Source organism: Thamnophis elegans, chromosome 14 (assembly GCF_009769535.1).
Source record: "Thamnophis elegans isolate rThaEle1 chromosome 14, rThaEle1.pri, whole genome shotgun sequence".
NCBI classification, from domain to species: Eukaryota; Metazoa; Chordata; class Lepidosauria; order Squamata; family Colubridae; genus Thamnophis; species Thamnophis elegans.
In genome coordinates, this window is record NC_045554.1 from 18,664,050 (window position 1) to 18,684,016 (window position 19,967).

Consider the following 19,967-nt stretch of genomic DNA (forward strand, 5'->3'; position numbering starts at 1 on the left):
GAGGAGCAGCCAGGGGTGGGATTCAGCTAGTTTGGACTGGTTTGGGGAAACCAGATGCTAATTTTGCATCCAGTTCACCAAAACCGATTGTTGCAAGGAATGGCTGGCCCCGCCCACCCCACCCTGCCCCTCCCAGGAGTCTCCACGCAGCCCATTCATCATGCCAGGTAAGTGCAGGGCCTGTGCAGAGGCTCTGAGCGGGTGACAAATGGGCCTGGCGGAAGTTCCGGAAGTCCGGAAATGGGCCCATTTTCGCCAGTGGTGGGTTATGACCAGTATGCCCCGATAGGGACGTACCGGTGCCTGCCAGGAGCACCGGGTACCGTTCCAGCACGGTGCTCCAGAGGGCCCACCTGCCTACCCAATTCCTTACTGGTATTTGAGGTCTTTGGTGCTTACGTGCATGGAGCATACGGCACCTGCGCAACCTCCGCCGAGCAGCTGGAGTGTCGTGGAGCATTGCAGGCGGTAAGTATGGATGTGTGCGCATGCGCATGTGTGCATGCGTGCTGCATGCGTTCATGTGGCGGATGCTGGGCCCTGTTGCACCGTACCGGTTGCAATGGGATCCAGAACCCACCACTAGTTTTCACCCACCCAGAGGCTCAAAAAAAAGGCTCCAGATCTTGGGGAGGCCATGCCCCCATGTAACTGGGCAGAGAACCGGTTGCTAAAAGTTTTCAATCCCACCCCTGGAGGAGCCCCCTCCCTGCAGACCCTTCCACATTGGCCCCTTTGCCTAGAAAAGAACCTCTTGCCTTCAGAAGTTGTGGAGGCTTCATCCCTGGAGGCTTTCAAGAAGAGATTGGACTGCCATTTGTCAGAAATGGTGTAGGGTTTCCTGTTTGGATGGGGGGTTGGACTAGATGACCTACAAGGTCCCTTCCAACTCTTTTAATGTAATCTAATCTTGGGCTGCCTCCCACCTCCTCATAATCATTCTCAGGCATCAAGAAGTCGTCCACCAGGGTGATGCGATGGCCCAGCTGCTCGCTTAATGCATCTAGGAAGCGGTCCGTATCCCGGCTGTGTGGCGGCCGCGAGAAGGTGAAGAGCTTCCTCCGGCGAGACAGGGGGCTCAGCTTAGGCGACAAGGCTGGGCTGCTGTCCAGGCTGACGTAGGGGTTCGAATCTGTGCTGCAGGGAGAAGGGAGGCCACCAAGCGAGCGATAATAGCAAGGCTGCAAGCCGGGATCATTCTGCCAGGAAATAGTCAATCCTGATTTTCGGGTACCTGCAGAAAATACAGAAAGTGACAATCTGCCATCTGCAAGCACAACATGCCAACTTTTGCCCCAGGCATTTTGGCCTTTACCAACCACGATTCTCATGCAGTCAGAAAGATTCTGGTTGCACCTTTTCAGAAGAACACAATTCATTAAAATTTAATGCAGGGTTGTCGGTTGGAAAAAAGTGCTACCAGATTCCTTCTGATTTTTTTAACCACTATAAACTGACACAAATCTTTGCTGACGTCACTAGACCCCACTGAGGCACCTTAAGGAATATAAACATTCTTCCACACTGAACACAAAAATGAATGTCATGTCCTTGAAACAAAAGACCAAGGGCTGAGAATGAGGCATATTTATCCTTCACTTAAACAGAGGAAAAGAAGAAATATCAGGATATTAACTGCTACTGAATTGACATTAGCCAGTTCGGAGACTCTAATCCAGGGTCCCCAAAATTGTCAACTTTAAGACTTGTGGACTTCAACTCCTAGAATTCGCCAGCTGGCTGGAGAATTCTAGGAGTTGAAGTCCACAAGTCTTAAAGTTGACAAGTTTGGGGACTCCTGCTCTAACCCAACAGATAGCGAGGTACCTGATGCTTTTCTGGGGAAATGGGGGTGGGGAGAGAGAAAACCCCTTTGAATCAATTTCTAAATGACCAACTTTGTTTTCAAATCCTATTTGATATTCAGTTGGAGAAGGGTATAACAGAAGTGAACAACCGAAAAATTGCTTTAAACTTAAACCTCTTTAAACTTAAAACTGCAAACAACCGCTTTAAACTCAAGGTTAATTGTTCCAAAGTTGACTGTAAAAAATACAACTTCTGTAATTGTCAAAGTCTGGAATGTCCTACCTGATTCAGTTGTCTCAGCTACAAATTTTCACAGTTCCAGTCACAATTTGACTTCCATGATCTTACTTCATACTTAAGGAGTCAGTAGAGGGAGCGTGCATAAGTGCACCAATGTGCCTATCATCCCTGTCATTGTATTTTTATTCTCTTATTCTTTTTTAAAAAATATATTTTTATTCTTTTTTAAACAGAACAACATACAAAACATACAAAACAAAGCAAGAGCAGAACAAAAAACAATTTTCCTCCATTTCATCAAGCATGTCGCTTGGTTACAGGTTTTTGTGCACAAATTCTTAAGCTCTCCTATTCTTGTTCTCATTTTTGTTTAACAAATTCCAAATAAATAAATGTCATTTCTTTCTTATTTGGACTTGACAGCATTACAAAGTCAACTCGGTTGCAAGTTGCCTCACTTCTTATCTTGGACCTCAAGCAACTAGGGATAAAAGCTCCTGTTTGCCCCAACAAATTCCAAGTCAAATTCTATCCCAAATAAATCCCCAAAAGTTGTCTCCTGTTACCCGCACAAGACCAGAGGAGTGTTCTGACCGAGGCTTCCCCAGCAGCAAGAAGCTCAGTCCTCATCCCGATAAACCCTTTTAATTTAATTTACAGTGAATTTCTCTCCAGCAAAGTCTTTCCTCCACCACAGTCTTTCAAGATAGTTCACAATTACCGACCTTTATCAGGCATGGAGAGTGGCCAGGCTGATATCTTTCAGACACCGCAATACTTGGCAAGAATGCAGGAATGAACTAATTGTCTCCTGCAAACTCCATTCCCCCTTCGCTCCTCTTTTATTCCCTATGGGAGGGGCCATTCACCGTTCATCTGTGATCTCACTCCCAAGTCGACCCTTATTCCTTAGCTGTTCCCTTCATCTGGCAACTCTGCACATGCGCACACTGGCAACAGGCTCCAGCTGTACCTCTGCCTCACTGATGTCTGACTCCGAAGGCAGCTAATAACTGTCAGACCCCCTCTCTGCCTTCCCCAGACTCCAGGACTGGCCCATCTTCCTCCCCAATCTCCTCGCTGTCCATGCCAGCTCCACTGCCCGCTGGCGGGCCACAACAAGGAATTACCTGCAGGCTCTGAAGCCAGGGATGCTGTCCGGCACACAGGCAGGCGGCCCAGCTTCCCTCCTAAACCAGCAGTCAGGCGGCTTTCCAGCTCGGCATACACTGCCGACATCTGTGAGCAGAAGGAAGGGAGCCATGTGTTGGACTCAGTTCTCTGCTGACCCTTCTCCTCCACCCTCACCCCTACCAAAGCCCACTTCTTGGGCTGGACCCCCCAAGAGCATGGCTCTCACCATTTGAGGGTTAGGGGTCTCTGGAAGAGATGTTCCATCACCTGCTTGGCGTTCTCCAGGAGCTAAACGGCTGGGCATCTCAGCAGCTTCAGCAGAACCTGTGGAAAATATGGAGAGATTTTTGCAGGGATGGGGCACCAGGTCCCCAGAGCTCCATCTGGAGCAGGGGTCTCCATCCTTGACAGCTTTAAGCCGGGTGGACTTCAACTCCCAGAATTCCCCAGCCAATTCCATTAGGCTTCAAGATTGATGGTTTGCACTTCCGGTTTGGTGTCACAGCAGGATAGTTGATGGATAGAGGGGCTCTGCAAATCCTGGCTGATTCTTCATCATTGGGGGCCCTAAGAGGCTAACGTCACCCTGGAGGGGTGATGAAGAAAGGAGGGATCCCTTGCTGATTGTGGGAGAGTGGCGGCTCTACCGCTCAATCCGAGGCACCCGACCGACTGACAGAGAAGAGAGTCGGCCATTATGGTTGAACCGAAGCTGGGACAACCAAAGAAAGAAATGAGTTGGAGTGGTTCGTGAACAGTTGTGGAACTGGGTGAAGTGATTTTCAACTTCTATACTAAAGGCCTAACCCCAAATGGAATAATTTTTGAAAGGAGATTGATAGTTTGCCATAACTACAGGTAACAACAACTAACAAGTCGACTAACAATAGTTCGCTTAGTGACTGTTCAAAATGACAAGGGCATTGAAAAAGGTGATTTATGACTGTTTTTCACAGTTACGATCTTTGCAGCATCTCCAGGATCAGGTAATCAAAATTCAGACACTTGGCAACTGGTTCATATTTATGACCGTTGCTGTGCCCCAAGGTCATATGATCGCCTTTTGCGACCTTCTCACAAGCAAAATCAATGGAGTTTGAGTTTGAGTTTTATATTTGTAGGCCGCCCTTTTCCCTGAGGGGACTCAGGGCGGCTCACATAAAACTGGGAAGGGGGGAACACAAACATCAAGATAGAGGACATGTAATAAAATGGTAGGCAACATACATTCATCATTCGGGAGGGGTAACTATCCTTATCCCCAGGCCTGACGGGCGAGCCAGTTCTTCAAGGCTATGCGGAAGGCTTGGACGGTGGAGAGGGTACGAATCTCCACGGGGAGCTCGTTCCAAAGGGCCGGGGCTACTGCTGAGAAGGCCCTCCTCCTTGTGGTTGCCAGCCGACACTGGCTGGCCGATGGAATACGGAGGAGGCCTAGTCTATGGGATCTTATTGGTCGCAGGGAGGTAATTGGCAGAAGGCGGTCTCTCAAGTATCCAGATCCACTGCCATGTAGGGCTTTATGGATGATTAATAGCACCTTGAAGCGCATCCGGAGATCGACAGGCAGCCAGCGCAGCTCGCGGAGGATGGGTGTTATGCGGGTGAATCGAGGTGCACCCGCAATCACTCGCGCGGCTGCGTTCTGAACTAGCTGAAGCCGCCGGATGCTCTTCAAGGGCAGCCCCATGTAGAGCAATGGAGAAGTCAGATTCACTGAACAACCGGGTTACTAACTTATCAACTGTAGTGATTCACTTAAACAACTGTGGCAAGAAAGGTTGTAAAATGGGGCAAAACTCGCTTAACAAATGTGAGGTTTTTATTGGCAATATTTGGATTTGTAATTGAGTTTGCTATTGGGGGTGGGCAGGTAACACTTGACAAAGGATATTTGGGTGTAGCTGATATTGTTGAGGGCTTTGATGGCTCTAGGACTCCATCTCCAGCTTTGTAAATAATGAAGAAAAGTAATGCATGTAGTCCTTGACTTATGACCATAACTGACCCAAATTTACATCACTAAGTGAGACTTAAGTGAGTTTTGCTCCGTTTTACAACCTTTCTTTCTGTAGTTGTTAAGTGAATCACTGCAATTGTTAATTAATAACATGGAATTAAGTGAATCGGGCTTCCACATTGACTTTGCTGGTCAGAAAGGTCGCAAAAGGGGGTTCACGTGACCCCAAGACACTGCAATGATCATAAATATGAATCGGTTTACCAGGTATCCAAATTTTGATCACATGATCATGCTGATCAAATGGTAATAAGTGTGGGAAAATGGTCACGTCACCGTTTTTTCAGTAGCATCGTAGCTATTGAAGGTCACTAAATGAACTGTTATAGATTGAGGACTACCTGTAATAAGCAGTCAGGGGGAGGAGCAGAGCCAAGGCCCATTCTGGGTGGGGACAAAACCATGATCCAGAGGAGGAAGCAAAGGGACCAGTATGGCCATGATAGGATACTTTGCAATTGGTCATTTGGCTCAGAGACTCGGTCCGAAGCCAGGGTCTTCTTGGCATGAGCCACAGCTAGAGAGAGCCAAGGCCAGACACGAACCAACGAATCGGAATCCGGAATTGGAACAAATCTCTGTGATTTTTCTTTCCCAACCCCCCTACTCATTGAGGCCAATCCGGAGCCCCTCCTGAGTAATCTATTGATTGCTCGGATTAAGGAAGAGGAGGAAAAGGGGGGACCAGTGCGTGAGAAAGTCCAGGTGGCCCGTGAAAGTACCAGATGTTCTCCACAAAGACGAGCAGCACGCAGCTGTTAAGCCACTCGACATATTGTAGGTACAATCCGTGCAATCACAAAATTTGTAGAGGAGGGGGACACAGCTCTTCAGGTCAATTGCAAGGCACATGAGTAAACAGACTGTTGTTGTGGTGGCATTGCATTTGATTCGACATTCCCCAAAACGTCTATCTATAGCAGGGTGTTGAACTCAAGGCCCAAGGCGGGATCTCCGCACAGGGGCTTAGAGCTGACCCATGGGGCCAGCCTAAAAATAGCAAAGGACCAGTCTACGGCCTCTGCCAATGAAATGGAGCTCTGGTTTTTGCTGGCAGAGGGCCTAGCAAAAGAAACTAAAAACAAAACAAACAGAAATCTTTCCCCTTTTGCATTTGAACATGCAAGAAGGGACAGGAAAGGAAAAAGGGGAAGAAGGAAGACAAAGAAAAAGAAGGAAAGATGGGAAGAAAGCAAGGAAGAAAATCAGAAAGAGAGAAGGAAGAAGAAATTAGAATAAGAGGGAAGGAAAAGGAAGAAGGAAGGAAGGAAGGAAGGGAAGTAAGGAAGAAGGAAGGAAGGAAGGAAGGAAGGGAGATTATAATGAGAGTGAGTGTCTGAGGGGGGTCCTGCCTTAGCACTTGGCCATCACAGGTGCCACCTGACACAATGACCGTTGAGCTGGGCATGCCCCCATGCCCCCCCCCGTGCCCCCTCCATGCCACCCCATTCCTCCGCGAAAATACAACCTTGATGCAGCATCAATGCAATTGAGTTTGACACCCCTGATCTATAGAGAGGGAATATGGTCCCTCTCCCCTACCTCTGGAATGAAAGAGCCGGAAACAGAGGTGAGAGGGAGTTGCTGGACAAAGGAGGGGAAAGAAGCCAAAGGACACCACTGCCCCAGCCCCACAACCTAACCCCCGGCTTCACTGTCCCTTGGGGCTATGGCTACGCAGACTCTTCCGACTCCCTGGGCCAGTCCGTAGGGAACGCGGTGGCTGTTCTTCTACTTCGGGTTCAGCTACAAGCTGGAAGAATAAGCCAGGACCTTTCGACACCCATCAGATTTACAGATTAACAGAGTTGGAAGGTACCTGGTAGGTCATCTAGTCCAACCCACCACTCAAGCAGGCGAACCCTACACCATTCCTGAGAGATGGCAGTCCAGTCCTCTTCTTGAAAGCTTCCAGGGATGAAGTTCTACAACCACTGAAGCAACTTCTGTTCCATTGGTTGATTGTTCTCTCTGTCAGAAAAGTTCTCGTTATTTCTCCCCTTGTTCAGTTTTCCATCAATTATTCCTTGTTTGGGCCTTTGGGTGTCCTTGGAAAATAGCTTGAGCCCCTCCTCTCTGTGGCAAGCCCCTCAACTGTTGGAAGGCTGCTCTCATGTCTCCACTCGTCCTTCTCTTCCCCTAGACTAGCCATGCCTGGTTCCTGCAACCGTTCTTCACATGTTTTAGCCTCCAGTCCCCTCACCATCCTGGTTGTTTTTCTCTGAACTCTTTCTAGAGTCTCAACATCTTTGTTATAGTGTGGTGACCAAAACTGGATGCAGTATTCTAGGTGTGGTCTTACTAAGGTTTTATAGAGTGGTATTGGTACCTCCTTTGATCTTGATCGTATCCCTGTTCATGCAATTTAGGATTGCATTGGCTTTTTTGGTGCCGCTGCAACACTTCTGGCTCATATTTAGCTAGCTGTCCACTAAGACAAACATCATAATCCACCATTGCCCTATTCATAAGGAGATCCAGGTTTGGGAGTCTGCTGGTCACATCGACACTTCAGCAATAATTCAACCAGTTGATTTGACTTGCAGAAAAAGAGCCGGCACCTCTCACTTAGACTAGAATATAGGTAGTCCTCAACTGCAACCATTCATTTAGTAACCATTGAAGTTACAACAGCACTTTATGACTGATGCAGCATCCCCATGGTCACGTAATTAAAATTCAGATGCTTGCAATTGTTTCACATTATGACAGTCCCAGGGGTCCCGGCGTTATCCCATCAATTTTGCGACCTTCTGACAAGCAATGGGGAAGCCAGATTCATTTAACAACCATGTACTAACTTAACAACTGCAGTGATTCGCTTAACGACAACTGCAGTCATTGACAACAACAACACACTGCAGTGATTTCATGAACAAGCACAAAAGGTCACGAAACGGGACAAATATCACTTAACAACTGTCTCATTTAGCAACTGAAATGTTGGGCTCCATGATGGTCGTAAACTACCCGTGATTACTGCAGACAACTATAAAGCCTTGCACAGAGGAATTTATTATATCATTAGGAACTTCCATACTTTCTTAAGAATTCACACACTAGCTTCCATGCTACCCATTAATAGCACTTGGGGAGTTGGTGAGCAGTTTGCAGAGTTTGCTGAGATGTTTATACCATATCAGCCATCTGCATCCTGAGAAATGCAGGTTCCTGCCTTGCCAGGCTCAACCCTTATTCTGTCTGGAGCTACTCAAAAGGCATAAAGGCAGAGTATATGGAGCCTCACCCTACAGATTTGATTGCTGTGTTCAGTTACTGAATGCTGCAACCAGCATTCACCAAAGATGTTGAGACTTTAGGAAAAGTTCAGAGAAGAGCGACTAAGATGATCAAAGGCCTGGAGACTAAAACATATGAGGAACGGCTGCAGAATTTGGCTAGTCTAAAGAACAGAAGAATTAGGGGTGACATGATAGCAGTATTCTGGTATTGAAGGGGCTACCACAAAGAAGGGGGGGGGAATTATTCTCCAAAGCTGGAAGGGACCTCGGAGGTGTTTTAGTCCAGCCCCCTGTTCAAGCAGGAGAACCTATACCATTTCAGATAAATGACTGTCCCGTCTCTTCTTAAAAACCTCCAGTGATGGAGCACCCACAATTTCTAGAGGCAAGCTGTTCCACTGGTTGACTGTCCTCACTGTTAGGAAGTTTCTTCTTAAACCCAGGTTGCTTCTCTCTTTGGTTAGTTTCCAACCATTGTATTTTGTCCTGTCCTCTGGTGCTTTGGAAAATAGGCCGACCCGCTCTTCTTCCATGGCAGCCCCTCAAATATTGGAATACAGCTATCATGTCACCCCTTATTCTTCTTTTCTTTAGACTAGCCAAACTTAATCAACAACCTTGGACGTTGGCCGGAACAGCAGTGAGTTCTGAAAGCTACATTTCCAGCACATCTGGCGGGCCACCAAGTTAGGGAAGAAAGCTGTTGCTCAGATGCACCAGATGTGTCTGTTTGTCCAACAGAAGCATCTTCTCCTTGGAATGGGACACTTGCCACGCCAAATCGCCACGGGACAACTCGCTGGGGACAATTCAACACTTCAATTTACTGTAATTAGTTAAAATAATTTTAAAAATATTTTTATTTTTGTCATTCACACTTTATTTTGCCCCCTCTGTTGAAATCCTTTCTTTAATGGTTTTATTCCACCCTTTCTTGGATATTAGCGTAATGTCTTGTCCCGCGGAGCGTTGGCGCTTGTTTGTGTGGCCATAGCAAAATGGCTGCTCCCCTCCTCCCTCCATAGACACATGCCTCTTACATGCACATTGTACATCCATATATGCATACATGCACAAGTACCTGTTCCCACCCATTCCCCACATACCCTCCCCTCCTCCTGGGCATCTGGGCTGCTCTCTGGCTTAATAATAATCTCCTTGGAAGCAACACAGACGTTTTGCCTGTAATAACAACTCCCAAGCTGAAGATTAAAACCTTTCATTCTAATTTTACTCTGATGAGATGAATGCCCACAATCCCTGAAAACATGCAGCTGGTGCAGAGGTTGCCACGGCAACTCGAGGAAATACCCTGCGCCAAGAAGTAGGTGTGAGTCGTTCACAGCACAGCCCGGGTGATGCGCTAATAGCCTCCTGCCAGGCTGCCCGGTTGCCTTGGCAGCCGTTCTCTTCGGGGCCTGGATGGATCCTGCACAGACCCAGGAGAGCAGAAGCCACCCGAGGGGGCCCTCATACATCTCCCACCGACTCCCAGCCATGCTGCAAGGATGGGGTTCCCAACCTGTGAGGAGGATCTGAAACTCCTGAGTGGGCGAAGGCGCCAGGCTCCTTCCATCCCCTCCTCTGGCACCTTCCCAGGGCCTGCCCAGCTTTTGAGGGCTTCTTGGGACCTAAAAGCTGCACCTGGGAAAGTCAACCAAACATCTTTTGAGGAGGACAGGAGGCCGGCTTTTGGCAACAGCCTTTGGTGCCTCCCCTGGTTGCATCTGGGTCTCAGTGGGTAAATAAAGTGTGCCAGGCAGGGTCCCCAGCCAATAATTTGTTCTGGTTTTTTTTTCCTAGAGGGAGGAAATAGCAGCTCAGCATTGGGCATCTATTTACCTTGGCTGCCGGTTTGCAAATGTGAGCGTGCACACACTCGCTCGCTCCACCTCTGTGCATGCGCAGGACCTTCTGCGCATGCGCAGAGTGTCAAAAACCGATGTGATTATGATGTCTGGGCAGGTAGGCGGAGCCTGCTACCGAGCATGCCTACTAAGGTAAACAGAACAGCGGGGGGTGGGGGAATCCACTGTGCCACATTATTTAGAGTAGCTAGACGCACAGGAAATTGTGTGTCACAGCTGATAGCCAGAAATACCTGTTTGCCTGAACCCGTAGCATTTTTTTTTACTACCAGTTCAGGTGAATCGGTCTGAACCGGTAGCATTTCACCTCTGATTTTCCCCCCATGCCATCACTCTACTAAACACCTAATTCCCACAGTACTGTATTATGTCTGGGGATATTTACCCGTGCAGTATGACTGTATTGCTATTATCCTCATCTTCTCAGTATTGCAGGCTAATTCTGCTGACTGCCAGGGGTTCAATCCTCACCAGGCTCAAGGTTGACTCAGCCTTCCCTCCTTCCGAGGTGGGCAAAATGAGGACCCAGATTGTTGGGGGCAAGAGGCTGTAAAGCTCTCTGACGCAGTATATACATCTAAGTGCTATTGCTATTTCTCAACTTCTCATCTTTCCTACTACTTTCCTCTATTGGTATTTCATGATTGATCACTTGTTTATATCTTATGAAGATCTCCAGCTTATTCTATTCTATTCTTTCCACTATTTCTATTCTATTCTATTCTATTCTATTCTATTCTATTCTATTCTATTCTATTCTTTCCACTATTTCTATTCTATGCTATGCTATTCTGTTCTTTCCACTATTTCTATTCTATTCTTTCCACTATTTCTATTCTATTCTATGCTATTCTATTCAATGCTATTCTATTCTTTCCACTACTTCTATTCTATGCTATTCTATGCTATTCTTTCCACTAATTCTATTCTATTCTATTCTATGGTACGCTATGCTATGCTATTCTTTCCACTATTTCTACTCTATTCTATGCTATGCTATTCTATTCTATTCTTTCCACTAATTCTATTCTATTCTGTTCTATGCTATGCTATTCTATTCTTTCCACTATTTCTATTCTATTCTATGCTATTCTATTCAATGCTATTCTATTCTTTCCACTATTTCTATTCTATGCTATTCTATGCTATTCTTTCCACTAATTCTATTCTATTCTATTCTATAGTATGCTATGCTATGCTATTCTTTCCACTATTTCTATTCTATTCTATGCTATGCTATGCTATTCTATTCTATGCTATTCTATTCTATGCTATTCTATGCTATTCTATGCTATTCTATGCTATTCTATTCTTTCCACTAATTCTATTCTATTCTGTTGTATGCTATGCTATGCTATTCTATGTTATTCTATTCTTTCCACTATTTCTATTTCTATTTCTATTCTATGCTATGCTATGCTATGCTATGCTATGCTATGCTATGCTATTCTTTCCACCATTTCTATTCTTTTAGAAATTAAGGCACCTGGTTTTCTGGAAATACCTTCAGGTTATCTGGAAATACCTCCAGGTCATCCTTCCTGCCTCTCTTCCTGCCCCACTTTTACCACCCAGAACCTTCATAGCAACTTCCTCTTTTTAGCAAACTGCCGCTAACGGTTCCTGAGCCATTCCTTGGAGAGCTTCTCTTACCCGCTTTCCAAAAACCATCTGTGCACATTGTCCTTTTTTAACTGTGTGCAATATTTTGTTGTTCGTTCATAGAATATGGCCAGACACATATTTTTTCACAAATCTGCACAAATACACATTGCAATCCATACTTCATGCACTATGAGGATACCATGAGCTGCTGGGCAGTCCAGAAGTGGCTCCCGTGGGTGCAAACTCACCAGCATCGGATGGCCCACTTGCCAAGGACTTGTAGCCAAGGAATCTGGCGATCTTCTGCTGGCAGTGGGCCTGCTCCTCGTAGGTTAGCAGCTGGTAGATGAATTGCCAGATCACCTGCTTGGAGGGCGTGTCCAGGACAGGGTAGACATCCACAATCAAGGTGTCAATGTTCCTGAGGGGACATGGAAGGAAGCAGATAACAGATTGACAGAGTTGGAAGAGATCTTATAGGTCATCTAGTCCAACCCTCCCTCAAGCAGGAGACCCTACACCATTTCTGGCAAATGGCAGTCCAGTCTCTTCTTGAAAGTCTCAAGTGATGAAGCCCCAACAACTTCTGAGGGCAACTTCCGTTCCATGGGTTGATTGTTCTCACTGTCACAAAGTTCCTCCTTGTTTCTAGGTTGAATCTCTCCTTGTTCAGTTTCCATCCATTGTTCCTTGTCCGGCCTTCGGGTGCTTTGGAAGATAGCTTGACCCCCTCCTCTCTGTGGCAGCCCCTCAAATATCAGAATCCTGCTCTCGTCTCCCCTAGTCCTTCTCTTCACTAGACCAGCCATGCCCAGTTCCTGCAACTGTTCATCCTATGTTTTAGCCTCCAGTCCCCTCATCATCCTAGTGGCTCTTCTCTGCACTCTTTCTAGAGTCTCAACATCTTTTTTATAGTGTGGTGACCAAAACTGGATGCAGTAATCTAGGTGTGGTCTTACTAGGGCTTTACAGAGTGGCATTAGATCTTGATTGTATCCCTCTGTTAATGCAATTTTGGATTGTGTTGGCTTTTTTGGCTGCTGCTACACACTGCTGGCTTATATTTAGCTGGTTGACTTCTTTAGTCAGAGGGAAGAAAATCCAAATCTCAGAAAAGATCACGTGACCATTAGAGAAGAGCTGGAAGGGGCCTGAGGACATGAATACAAATGGAAGCCCCTAGACAACCACTGCTCGGCCTGGACATGTTAAATGGAGGGGAGACAACCTTTCTCTGGCCACTCTTGGATTGTTTTTCATGTTAGGAATTGTGCTTCACATTTTTCTACTGTTCCACAGGTATCTGCCTTCTTGTTAGTTACAATCATCAGGGCCAGTTTAAAGAATTTGGGGGGAGAAATACAATAACGTCACATGATGTTACTGTCAGGTTTCGGATAATCTCAGGTTTCCAAATAAGAACCCCAACAAAAGAAGACTCCAAGACTTGAGGTTCCTAAAAGTTCAATTTTATTAGAGATGCCCTATTGGCACACCTGGGAAAACCCAAATTTTCCACACCCAAAAGAAAGTCCAAGCTTCTGCCCAGCACCCACATGTCCATCACATGTCCCAATCAGGCACCGTCCCAACTGGAGATGCCTCCCAGTCACACCATTCAAGATGATAAGAAGCTGAGTTCAATGCAGAGAAGTTACTGACTTTTTCTTTCTTATTCTTTTTTCTTTTCCCTGTTTTTTATTATTATTATACACTCTTTTTTCTTTAACTTACTTGGTTTTAATACATTCTAGACTGTGTTTGATAAAAGCTATACCGGGGTACGGGCTCTGGGAGTCGGAAGGGGGGTAGGGGAGGGGGGATCATAGGGGGGAGGGGGAGGGGGGAAATATAGTTTGTGCCAGTTTTTTAAAACAATATGAATGCACTTGTATACTGTTGCCTTTTTTATTTTTTTTATTTTTTTATTTTTAGTATAAACTAAGAAGCTGAATATATCGATGAATAGTAGAAATACACCGAAGCGATGAGTAGAGGGAAAAAGAAGAGAGAGGAGGTGGAGAGGGAGCAAGAGGGGAATGGAAGGAGGTGAGATGAAGGGAGGGGGGAGAAAGGAGCGTTAGAGGGGGAGGGGAAGTAGAAGAGGGGAATATTGGAGGGGAGAAAGGAAAGTTGGAGGGGGGAGAAAGAAAGGGTGTATGGAGGGTTGAAGCGTTATGTTGGTTTTGTATTTTGGGGAATTTATTGTTCAATGTTATATGGCCTCAATCATGCACAGTATATATGTGACTGTATGAAATGAAAAATGAAAATGAAATAAAATATTTAATACAGCTAAGATGCAGGGCAGGATGTCCTTGACTCTCTGAGAAAGGAATGTTATTTAGACTATATATCTCTCATACTCCATAGAATCCCCCCTCCCAGTTTTCCCCAGCATTAATTGTGGCAGCCTGAAGGCCCAACACAAAAGATAGCTTCCAGGCCTAACAGTTACACCGTGCGTAGCATTGCCTCAATCTTTGAAACTAAAGGCTTAGGCAAGCTTTTCACTTCATGCCAGAGAAAATGCTTTGGTGAAGCCGACACAGACATTATGCTGTGAATGATAACCCCGCACCAGCTCTGGGTTCCTGCCTTGAACCTCGAGCCCCACAATTCCTCCCCAAAGCTGTGTGGGGCTTATCTAGACGTGGATCTAGACGTTGGCTGGCCATGGTTCAGACCGGTTCGGCTGAGTAGGTAGTCAGTTGGCTGGCCATGCCCCCAAACCGGATCTATCGGCGGCAGCATAGGTGCCAGCTTCTTGTTTTTTACTACTGCGTATGCACACTCCCAATTCGTGTGTGCGTCTGAAGCGCATCCCTGAGCGAACCAGCAGTAATAGAAGTCGGAACCCACCCCTGGCTCAGTCCCAACGCAGAGGCTAAGCAAGAAAGAGTACAAGGGAGCAGAACCTGGTGAATCGTTCCCTTGGATGGACGGAATCCCCATCACCTTACCTGTGCTGGAAGAAGCTCTCCAGGGCTTTGCAGACAGTGTAGCGCTCCGCTGGTGTGAGCAGATGTTCCAGCTGTTGGTGGAAGGTCCTTCCTTGGATCTTGATGCTGGAGGGCAGGATCTCAGCGACCCACTGCAAGGAGGTGAGAGCTGAGGAGGAGCTGGGTGCTTCTGAGGACTCACCATCTAGGCACAGGAAGCAAGTCTCTCTTACAACAGAAGACAAAGCTCATTGCAACAAACCAAGAGGGCCGAGAAGGCATCTTGTGCACTGGGCCTTCTGGCCTGCACATTCCATGCTGTGGGGAAATTGGGGGAGTGGATTACTCCATATAATTATGGAGTATGGTGCATGGAGCTATTCAGCCAGTTCTATTCGGTCTGGGCGAACAGGTAGCAGTGGTGGCGAGAGGCTCCACCCACCCGCCCGCACATCATCACATCCTGTTTTTGAGGCTTTGCGTATGCACAGGACGTCCTGCACATGTGCGGAGGTGGCGCATGTGAATGAAGTGAGTGTGCATATGTACGCACTCACATTTGCAAACCAGTAGCGAAGATAAGTTGATTTCACCCCTGGTATGGAGATAGATAATCAAAATTATCTATCCTTTCTGAGAGAGTCAAGGACGTTTGGCCCAGCACCTTGTGGGGTGTGACTGGGAGGCATCTCCAGTTTTGGACGGTGCTTGATTGGGCCATGGGATGGACATGTGGGTGCTGGGCAGGCACTTGGATTTTCGTTTTTGGGGGGAACCTGGAAGCTTTCAGATTTGGGTTTTCCCAGATGTGCCAATAGGACATCTCTAATAAAATGGGATTTGGGGGAAACTGAAGCCTCGGGGTCGTCTTTCGTTGGGGGTCTTACTTGGAACCCTGACACTGGCACTTAAATCTCTGCAGCCTATAAAAGTGTGTCTTTGATTTTATGTGAAATATGTGGATTGTTTCTTAAGAAATTTCAAAGGGAACTTTACTATTACAAGTAGTCCTCGACTTACGACAGTTCACTTAACGACCGTTCAAAGTCACAACAGGACTGAAAAAAGTGACTAATGGCCGTTTTTCACATATATGTCCATTTCAGCATGGGCACTTGAGCTACATTCGGATGCTTGACAACTGACTGACTCACATTGATGGGGGTTGCAGTGTCTTTTGAGCTCATGGGATTCTCCTTTTGCGACCTTCTGACATGCAAAGTCAATGGGAAAGTCAGATTCACTGAACAACTTTGCTTGTCAGAAGGTTGCAAGAGGGGAATCACGTGACCCTGGAACACTACAACCGTCATAAATATGAGTCAGTTGCCAAATATCCGAATTTTGATCACATAACCGTGGGGAATGCTGCAATGGTCATTAGTGTGAAAAAAGGTCATAAATCACTTTCTTCAGTGCCACTATAACTTTGAATGATACTAAACGAAGGACTACCTGTACATGCTCAACAATGCAAATATATGATTTTCCAGTAAGGATTACTTAAGATATGTATGATAACTCTCTAGTTCGTTGATGCTCAAATATATCCCTCAAAACATCTGTAATATTCCATCATGCTGCATCAGATACAGATACAGATTAACGGACTTGAAAGGGACCTTGTAGGTCATCTAGTCCAGTGGTCTCCAACCTTGGCAACTTTAAGGCCTGTGGACTTCAACTCCCAGAGTTCCTCAGCCAGCTTTGCTTAAAGTTGCCAAGGTTGGAGACCACTGATCTAGTCCAACACCCTGCTCAAGCAGGAGACCCTACACCATTTCTGACAGGTGGCAGTCCAGTCTCTTCATAAAAAGCCTCCAGTGATGAAGCTCCCACAACTTCTGTTTCACTGGTTGATTGTTCTCACTGTCAGAAAAGTCCTCATCAATTATTCCTTGTCTGGTCTTCAGGTGCCATGGAAGATAGCTTGACCCCCTCCTCTCTGTGGCAGCCCCTCAAATATTGGAAGACTGCTCTCATGTCTCCCCTGGTCCTTCTCTTCACTAGACCAGCCATGCCCAGTTCCTGCAACTGTTCATTGTTATGCTTTAGCCTCCTGTATCCGCATCATCTTAGTTGCTCTTCTCTGTACTTTTTCTAGAATCTCAACATATTTTCTATAGTGTGGTGACCAAAACTGGATGCTGTACTCTAGGTGTGGTTTTACTAGGCTTTATAGAGTGGTATTAGTACCTCATCCTTAGATAGTTTCTCTCTGAGAAAGTTTCTTTTTTAAGCTCCATTTTGGTCCAATTTTGTGATTGTTCTAGGACTATAATGATCTCCATTCCTTGTTCATTCCAGTAGAACAGCCCTGTTATTTTTCCCATGGGATCAAACCATCCTTCCCGGACCCATATAAAGAAAATTGGGCCTAGTGCCATGTTGGCTCTTCCATTTATATGCCAATACAGTAAATGGCATGTCTGAAAACAAAAACCTGTAAAGACATTCCCATTTTGTAACTGGGTGGGATTCAAAATTTTTAGCAACAACACGTTCTCTGTCAGGTTGTTGTGGCAAGGGTGGGCTGGTCTACTTGGCCGTCTGCACAACAATGGGGGGAGGGGCGTCTTCACACTCCTCCTCGAGCCTCTGAGGGGGGCAAAAATGACTTCCCCCGGCTCCAGAGGCCCCCCCGGAGGCTGGAAACGCTCCCATCCTGGAACTTCCAGGAAAGCCCATTTTTTGCCCTCCCAGAGCCTCTGCGTGGCCCTGCACTTTCCTGCATCCAAAAAGGGCCGCATGGAGACTCCTGGCGTAGGGTGGGGGTGGAGGCAAGCCAGTCCTGTAAATTAGCATCTGGTTCGTCTGAACCAATCCAAACCGGCTGAATCCCACCCATGCTTATATACCGATTTACAGTGCTTTGCAGCCCTCTCTAAGCGATTTACAGAGTCAGCCTCTTGCCCCCAACAATCTGGGTCCTCATTTTACCCACCTCGGAAGGACGGAAGGCTGAGTCAACCTTGAGTCTGGTGGGATTCAGTCTGACTGGCAGCCAGCAGTCAGTAAAAGTAGCCTACAGTACTGCATTCTAACCACTGCACCACCACGGCTCTTATAAAGATGAAGAAAGCAGACTAACCGTCCGAGATTATGACCAAGCCTTTGCTTACCACTGGAAAAGCTAACAATGCCTTCTTCAACCACAAGGGTGGGCACTGCCCCACTGCCTTGGAGCATGGACACCACCTTCTCATGGGAACAGTTCCTGCGGAACAGAACACAGGATCAATCGGGGACAGAAGCAGCACCAAGAGGGCCTGTGAGAATACGGGTGGGCTCCCCAGATAGGGGAGCCATTGGCGAGAGTTGAAAAGATGTGTCCAAGCCAGCTCAGGGTCAGAAGGACATCAAACCCCAGAGATAATTGTGGGGGAAAGCAAAGAAGCTACTAATTCACCTCATATCCAGGCCATTCAGGAACAAGATTCTGTCACCAGCTTTCAGGGATGCTTTGTCAGCTGGGCTCCCTGCAAAGACAAAACAAACAATCAAACAAACCACCAAAGCAGGGGTCTCCAACCTTGGCAACTTAAGACTTGTGGACTTCAACTCCCAGAATTCCTCAGCCAGCAAAGTCCACAAGTCTTAAAGTTGCCACGGTTGGAGACCCCTGCACCAGAGGACTCCAACGCTGCTTTATTTCCAGAATCTGCCAGGGGTCACGAAGGCACATCTCTCCTTTTGGCTGATTCCTCCACTCCCAAGATTTTAGGCAATTCCAGCGCCATCTTTTTTGTATAGAATCACAAGATCCTGGAAGGGGCACCCTCACTAGCTATCAAACCAGATTATGTACCATCTGGTGACCAAACACAAATCTTTCATTGTTGGGAATTGATTTGATGGTGTTGGGACCCTACAGGACATCTCTACTTCCCATTATCCCTCATTCTGCAAAACAAAAAATAGTGCATCCTGAGAAGCCAGACTCCATTTTGTAATGTTCTGAGGTAACAGAAACATCTAGAAGAATCCAGCTTAGTTTGCGACATATGTTCTTCCAAAGATAAAATCTACATCCCATACATAGTGTTGAAAGAAATATCCAGGTCCAGTTCCAAGCTGGGATAAAGACACTGGAAACATGGAGGCTGATTGGAAAAATGGTTTAATGATGAACAGAACCACCAAGCACATGTGATTCTGTGTAGCTGACCACATGGAGTTGAGAGAGGGTGGCTTTTATACCTTATTTTGGGCTTTGCACTTAAGCTTCCTGTTCCTGTACAAGAACATGTATTCAATTGGCTGTTGTCAGATTCCCATGGGCCCATGTACAAATCCTAGGCATTTGCCTGAGCTAAGTTTGGTTGAAGTTTGGGATGATGCAATGAAGGGGTTTGTTGGGCAATTCCCATTGTGGCTGAGGGCTAATCTTACCTTTGTTCAGACCTTGCTGTGGGGAATTTGCTTATGAATAGAGCTATCTCTCTCTATCTCTTAAGTGCTGACATATGCTGTGAGTTATTAAGGAAAGTGGGGGCTGCTTTCTTCCACATCATCCAGGAAAATATAATATTCTGCCTTTTTTTAATATTTCTGAAAATATTTCATTCTTCTAGGGGAGGGGCAAGTGCTAACTTTCTACAATAGCATCGATATTTCACCTCATCCTGTTTTTAATAAGGTATCAAGATCTACATACACTGCCTGGTTTATTAAAGGATAGGAGGGTTTAGCTGCATGTCGAACTACACGCAGGGTAATATGTAGTGAGGACAGAACATTCTCAGTTGCAGAGAAGGAGACTTCTCCAATATTCATGCCCTGCTCAGGTTGAGAAACAGCCCCAAAGTGGCAATACACTCTCATGCCTAGGATGTTGACTCCACCAATTTTGCTCATCAATTTCATGGCTCCTGGCCTCATTCACAGGGATATGGGGGCCTGAGTCCAGAAGGAGAAAGTGGTCTTGCCAGGGAGGAATTCTTACTCCGTGTTCCCACCTGGTGCAAATATACACAACCGGAAGCCACCTGTAACTACCAAAAGTGGTCACGGTAGGTAGCGTAGTTTTATTTGTGTAGAGCAGCAAAAAGGATGAAATCCGTAGGAGAACATGATAGAATTACTTAAACTTAATTGAAATGAACAG

The 19,967-nt window shown here is 46.3% G+C and overlaps 1 protein-coding gene across 1 annotated transcript in view; it reads right to left on the reverse strand.

Moving 5' to 3' along the window:
• GRID2IP (Grid2 interacting protein) overlaps positions 1-19,967 on the reverse strand; it is a 135,686-nt gene that overhangs the window by 38,414 nt on the left and 77,305 nt on the right. The window contains 7 exon segments of the mRNA XM_032231039.1: positions 927-1,234; positions 3,180-3,288; positions 3,410-3,507; positions 12,167-12,339; positions 14,882-15,065; positions 17,983-18,077; positions 18,270-18,339. Of these exon segments, the coding sequence (XP_032086930.1) occupies positions 927-1,234; positions 3,180-3,288; positions 3,410-3,507; positions 12,167-12,339; positions 14,882-15,065; positions 17,983-18,077; positions 18,270-18,339 (1,037 nt within the window).